The sequence below is a fragment of the Chionomys nivalis genome, chromosome 1, assembly GCF_950005125.1.
Source record: "Chionomys nivalis chromosome 1, mChiNiv1.1, whole genome shotgun sequence".
Lineage (NCBI taxonomy): Eukaryota > Metazoa > Chordata > Mammalia > Rodentia > Cricetidae > Chionomys > Chionomys nivalis.
In genome coordinates, this window is record NC_080086.1 from 17,561,077 (window position 1) to 17,568,270 (window position 7,194).

General features: G+C 32.9%; 1 protein-coding gene across 1 annotated transcript; it reads left to right on the forward strand.

Moving 5' to 3' along the window:
* Positions 1-5,743: 5,743 nt before the first annotated feature.
* On the forward strand, positions 5,744-6,682 carry LOC130883454 (taste receptor type 2 member 140-like). The gene has a single exon (XM_057783885.1). It carries the CDS (start codon positions 5,744-5,746, stop codon positions 6,680-6,682), a length of 939 nt encoding a protein of 312 aa, XP_057639868.1.
* The last annotated feature ends 512 nt before the right edge of the window (positions 6,683-7,194 follow it).

Below are 7,194 nucleotides of genomic sequence, written 5' to 3' on the forward strand. Positions count from 1 at the left end.
TCTAAGTGTGGCAGGAATGGGAAAATACTATACCTTGTATGTGTGGATCTGAGATTAGCTGACACCATCTAACTACCTAGAGAGTGACATTATGCTTTCCTGGATTTCTGGCTTAGTAGTGGGACAGAATGACATTCCTGGACAAAGGAGTTCCCCTAGAATATTAGTATGTGTTATAACAGTTGTTACTTGTTTGCCCTGCACATCTTCTATAGTGTTAATAAAGGACTATTCCCAAGAGATGGGGCAAACTGGGCTCTTGTGAGAGCTGTGAGTAGAGGAAGACAGCCTGGAGAGTGCAGTCACATCTGTTGTCAGGAGCACCAAAGGAATAGAGTCCACTACAGGTGTGGGATATATAATAAAGACGTCTTTTGTATAAATTTACATTTTAAAAATTACTCAGGTGTCTGTAACTTTATAGATTTAGAAGATTCTGTGTAGATTAAGAACTATTCAAAAATTTTGTATCTCTACAGACAAGGTGCAAGCAAGTTTTTTGTTGTACAGAGATGTATTCGTGTATTTGAACCACCTAAATACAAGAACTGGCATCTCTATTTATCAGTCATTAAACTTTTAAAGATTTTAAAATGATCAATGAATAACAAGTGAGGTGTGTATATGTATGCATTCAAGTGAGGCACTTAAAAAGGAAAGCAGTAATTGTGTCAGTAAATGAATGACCTTTATTCTCTAAATAGGTCATGTAATAAAGTATAAAATATAGACTCGGACATAAGGTATACTTAACCCATTTTTCCGACATAAAATCAATTTAGAAAACCTAAGAAGTAACTGTGGGCCAGCTACAAAGCAATTTTTCTTTTTGAAATACTTCATTCCACTTTTAACTGGTTCTTGGGATGAAATTGATTCCTAAATATACAAGTCATCTTTGTACACATATACCAGAAGACCTGTGAGCTGCACACAAACACACACACACACACACACTCACACACATAGCGATGACGACAACAACAACAACAATTGAGAAATAAAAATGCGTTAAGTTTATCTCAAGATTCCTATGTATATTACTAAAATGTCCAATTCTTGAAACATGTTTATCACTGGGAATTTTTATTTAGTTCTTATGTGTATATTATAATAATTTTAGTTTTTATGTTCATAATTGTCAAACATGCCTATGATAGTGTCTTTGTCAAATATCACAGCAGGAATTTGGTTGTAATATTTTCTTTTATGTAATTATGTACCTGAAATTTTCTGAGGTGACCAAAAAACCAAGTTAGCATAGTCATGAAAATTTAGACTAATGTAGAATTAATTAACACAAATGTCATACATGTATGTTATTAGCATAATATTCAGGCAAATATACATTAACTTAATCAAATAAGTGAATTATTTGAAATAATTTTGGTCAAAGAAGGAAACTTATACAGCTTAGCAGGCCATTTTCACACCCAAATCCCTTCAGACTGTTGAGTTTATGTTTGGCATACATTATATCTTCAGTAAAGCTTTTTAAACTTTTAAATTAAAGAAATAAAATTTGAACATATTTCTGTATGTTTTCTAGAGATAATTTTATGAGAAACAGATGATTTCAAATGGGAATAGAGAAATAGACATCCACTAATGGAAGATGTTATGTTATTAATTTATTGATCATTTGTCAACTCACAATGGTGGAATGCTGTTTCTCATGTATAGAAAACAACCTTCCTTGATGATAATTAGAGCAATAATCTCTTCAGAGGGAGGCCCTCCTTTAAATCCATGTGAAGTATCCAGAAGAAGCTGCTCACAGCCACTCTTGAAATCTGGTGGAAAAACACAGAAAAGAAATGGGAAGTCTTTATGCTTAATTTAAGCCTTGCCATTTCTTTCTGTGATACTTGATAACTATTTAATTTATACAGACAGCTCATGTATGATGTTTGTTTAATACCTCGGTATCTGCCTTACTCATTTTTCTTGTTTTTATGACAAAATACCTGGCAAAAGCATTTTAGGGAAGAAATAGGAATGTTTTAACTGACAGTTTGAAGGTGCACTTTATGTTAGAGAATGCAGGACAATGGGACATTCAGGGAAATGGTCATGTTGTGTCTGGAGTCAGAAAGCAGAGATAAATGCTACTTCTCTGATGACTTTCTCATTTTCTATGTCAGGAATTCAATTCATGAATATCATGACTCACAGTAAGAGTAGATTCCCCACCACAATTAACTAATGCAGAAGGTCTCTCTTATACATGCCCAGAGGTTTGTCTTCTGGCAAGTTTAGATCCTGAGAAAATTATGATTAATATCAAACTTCACATAAATATCTGTTTAGTAAAGTATGAAAGAAGTTTTGTGCCTAAAGCTCATTCTTGTCTTTTGCAGATACAAAATCATATCACCCGTAATAATTATTTATGTGGATATCTAGCTAAACAATACTCCTAAGTATCTATATTTTTTGCTTATTTTATTTTTTTGTTTATTTCATTTTATGAAGTAGCTTAAACATGCAACTTTTTAAGTACTTTAAACAGTTGCTAAGAGAGGGAACTGCTTCAGCTATCAGCAGGACGTTCTCGGAGCTGCAGTGATGGAACTCTTATGAGTTGTCACCAGGCTCTGTAGGGGTTGACTTTCTGGGATAAAACTGCCCTTATGTGTCAATGTTATTGCAAGGAGCCCTCACCCATGTCCCTGCAAGTAATCATAATAAAATAATTGGTTCACTGAACTAGACTTGAGTAGAGTCATTTCTTGTGCTGTTGTGGGTGCCTTTCCTGGAGTAAGTAGACATCTGTTGACATCTCCCTAGGAAACATCAGGGAAGAGTTTATACTGCAAAACACTAATCCTACCAAAGTCAAAGTCAAATTCAGACAATGTCTACAAAATTATGGCTGTAAAAAGTATATTCACATGAGAAATCATTTTAGAAATTTGTGCACTGGAAGGTTACTGATTGATACTCTTAAAATGCTGAAGAAGGTAAATATAAACTTAATTTGTACTCAAGATTTGGTCTTATATATTCACTTAAGGACTGTCATTGCATATCAAAAACAAAAAACAGTGTTATTGAAATGTTTACCTTATACTTGTGAATAATATTCCTGATCCAGGCACAGGAAGAATGTGAGAGACCAACTTGCTTGTCCTAAAAATGTAAGTGTTGATGCTATACTGCTGAAAATGCCCAAACAGAATTTATTGATATGGTTAGGTATAAATGAAACCATCGGGTAAAACTGTAATATAATGCAATCAGTGTCCATAAGACAAGGGGATAGATAGGAGAAGTCTATAGACATAGAGGGAAATATGTTAGCTTACCGAGGAAGGCCTTGTGAGAAGGTGATTTGCTATATAGTCCTTCATTCTCTGTGGGCATCTATAGCTGTAGAAATAGAGTCTTACCTTCAGTAATTGAGAGTCAACCAAGGACAAGAACAATATCCTATATTTTTGAGGGAGGGTTTTGTAGACACCTATAAGCAACAATCTTCCCATTTATAGCCCTGGGTTTTATATATATATATATATACATATACACACAAATATATGTATATATATGAATGTGTGTGAATATATATGATGTATGTATGTATAATACTTATAACTTATACACATGTATGTATTTGTGTGCATATACCCTTATATTAGCTTATGTAATTTTAAGTAAACATGGAAGAATATTATTCCCTATTGCTTTTTGAAGGATATCCTTGGTGACACAAGATATTCACTAGAAAATAAAAATCTAGATATTTGAGGTCTCACACAGAATAATGATCAAAATTTTCGTGGACTGTGCCACTCAAACAGTGACAGAATATATAAACACATGACTTAAATCTTTGCTGAGGACCTGTGCTGGGATGGGAGACTATGCTTGTTCTGCAGCTCTGTTTTCGCTGATGTGTCTCTTGAATATGGGTTACTACTCTCTTGAAGGAGTTCCTTACATTAATTCAGTAGGAGTTTGGGCTCTTTTCCTACAACTGTGTCAGAGACATTCAAAGCAACCTTGCTGTTATTAATACAGTTGCAGTTTTGCATCTGAGAAAAACAACTTGGTCTACAAAGTTCAGCAGCTACAGCTATTCCAGTAGAATTTCAAATGTTTTCTTTCCAGAGTGGAAGGTGGAGAGGAAGGGGTCAGGGAAACTCCTGGGCTGGAGTTACTGCCTCCCATGAATACAAGCTTTGTCACTTTTTCTAAAGGCCTTGAAGCTTTTGTACTAGCACTTGCTCCACACTGCCTCACGCTCAATGTGTTTTGCATTTATCTTCTGCCTTTTTGTTATGGGAAAATAGCCATCCTGTGAAGACCTTTCTGTGTTCAGGTATGTTAATGATTCTCTTCTAGAAATTCTGTCACTTTCTTTGTTCACTATTGCTCCAATTTTCAGTTATAATCCATCTTTCACATACAATAACCTTTGCTTTCCCTTCAATTTAAACATTTTTTTTAGTGTTATGTTTATACAGGGTTTTACCAACTAGCCTAGTTTCTTTCAGTGCTGAGTTACATGGACTAGTGTGCACCACTAGACAAAGTTCACAAAAATTTTTGACATATGCATTTCTGCTGTCTTATTTTGATTCTTCTCTTTTGTGTTATTGCTTCTTTTACTATCCATTTGGTTTTAAAGAATGTTATGACCCATTGCTCCATTCCTTTTCTTTCCTGGGTTATGTATTGTCTTTTATATGCCTTGATGTCTACAGTGACATTACAGGAGCAAATGTCAGTGCAAACCGGAGAGAAATGAATAGTGCCTAGTGCTCATACTGGTGAAGAAATCAGATGCATTAACAAAGGTAGGAGACATGGATAATAAAAAGGATTCTTGTTGTGCAAATGAATTCATGTAAATTTATTTCTCCTTTGTAACAGAGTAGGAATTACTCTATATTTATTTTCATGTGAGAATAAGATAGTCCCAAGTCTTTAGAACATTTACATTATTATTGCATCGATTAAAAATTAAAGCAGTTTTATACCATCTCCTAACAACTATCATTTACTAATCATAAGTGAAATGCACAATAAATTTTAATTACATGATAAACCTGAAATATTTATGTCAGAAATAAAAAAATTATGATCTAAATAAATACATACTTATGAGCTAGCATATATTAGTATATGGATATGTATGCATGCATATATGACTGTATTAAAAGTAAAATTATAAGTCTTCTCAGTTCCAGTATTTGAAGCATAACTAACTATGTAAGATTATTAAGTAAATGTTTGCTTGTAGAAAGAACTTTGAAAAATATGTATAGTTGCCTAACTGCCTTTATTTTGAAATATTTAATGGAATTTTAGTTGCATAGAAGTTAAGATACTTTGTTTTTATGTGAGTTAGAATGTTATAGTTTTGCTTGTCAGAAATTAAATGATTAAAATTTAATATGTGAACAGTCAAAACGATGAAAATAAATTTATTTGTTTTGATGACAGTACATAAGAATTCTGCTTTCTTCAGCATCAACTATAAAAGACTCCAAACCATTTTGTGTAAGGTATGAAGCATCTGGATGAAGATCAGCTGAGTTTTCTTGCAAAGTGTAAGATTTTTGTGAAGAATATTATAAACCACTTCATTAGTAAATCTTGATGTTTACTTGATATTGTATATATGAATACATTTAATTTGTGTTTTATAATTTTCAAGAATCAGGTAGACATACATCAAAAGACTGTATTCAGAAATATTTAGTACTATAGTAAAATTCTGAACATCAATTTGGAAACAATGAATGATGTCCTATATTACATATTTTTAACTACTTTAAGTGTGGAATTTCTAATGGGAAATTTTGGCAATGCATTCACAGTTTTGGTGAACATTATGGACTGGTTAAAATGGAGAAAGATATGTTTCATAGATCAGATCTTGACTACTCTGGCAATTTCCAGAGTTGCCTTGCTCTTTTCACTAACTGCAAGTTTATTTGTTTCTGAAAAATACCCAGAAATAATAATAACTAGAAAGATTATGATACAAATTTTTATTTTATGGACAGTAACCAATCATTTCAGTATCTGGCTTGCTACATGTCTCAGCATCTTCTATTTTCTCAAGATAGCTAATTTTTCAAACTCTATTTTTCTTCATCTAAAGTGGAGAGTAAAAAAAATAGTTTTAGGGACACTGTTTGCATCTCTGCTCATCTTGTTTTTAAACATTTTAGTTGTAAACACACATATTGACCTCTGGATTGACAGAATTGAAGCAAATACTTTCTTCAGAGTGATCACAAGTAATAATTCTGAAGCTGCTAAGCTCGATTTACTCACCAATTCTATGTTCACACTCATTCCCTTCACCGTGACCCTGACCATGTTTCTCCTGCTCATCTTCTCCCTGTGGCGACATTTGAAGAACATGCAGTACAATATGCCAGGCTCCAAAGACATCAGCAAGGCAGCTCACTTAAAGGCCCTGCAAATGGTGGTCACATTTTTGTTACTGTACAGTATCTATTTTCTGTCACTTCTTTTTCAGTTTTGTGACATTAACTATGAGCTAAAAAATTCAATTTCTCTGCTTTTCTTTATTACTGAAGCTGCTTTCCCTTCCGGCCACTCCTATCTCTTGATTCTGGGAAACACTAAACTTAGACAGGCATTTATTTCCATGGTGTGGTGGCTGAGGTGCAGGTTTAGTGATGTGGAGCCCAGAGTTTTATAAAATGTACATCATCTTTTGTATTTTAGAGGAACATTAGTTTTTAATAAATAATTTGGTATATATTCAACCTCCTGTAGCATTGTGAATTGAGATGATTAGTTATTATACTAACTATTAGTTATTATACTAACTATTGCATCCTTGGCAGATAATATGGAAATACCTATGCTGTTATTCAAGAATAAATATGAATATGGACTAAATAAATATATGAAGATATAATATTAGCAAAATATAATTTTTCTATATAGAATTAATAACTTTGACATTTTAAAATGATTTTTGTTAATATATAAAGTATATGTGTGTATGTATTCACGTGTTCAGTGATGCTAAATCTGTCATAAGGATTCTGTGAATCTTTAGAAGGAAACCCTTCAGATTACTAGGTGTGTTTTATCAAGATTTTTCTCTTTGAATATTGTTTATTCATTTGCATATTGAAAAAATGTTGAATATATTTTCTGCATGTCTTTCAGAGAAAATTTGATGGGGTCAAATATGTTATAAAA

Bases quoted from the DNA above. Each gene is read 5' to 3' on its own strand.
- LOC130883454 (XM_057783885.1), top strand. From the start codon at position 5,744: ATGAATGATGTCCTATATTACATATTTTTAACTACTTTAAGTGTGGAA.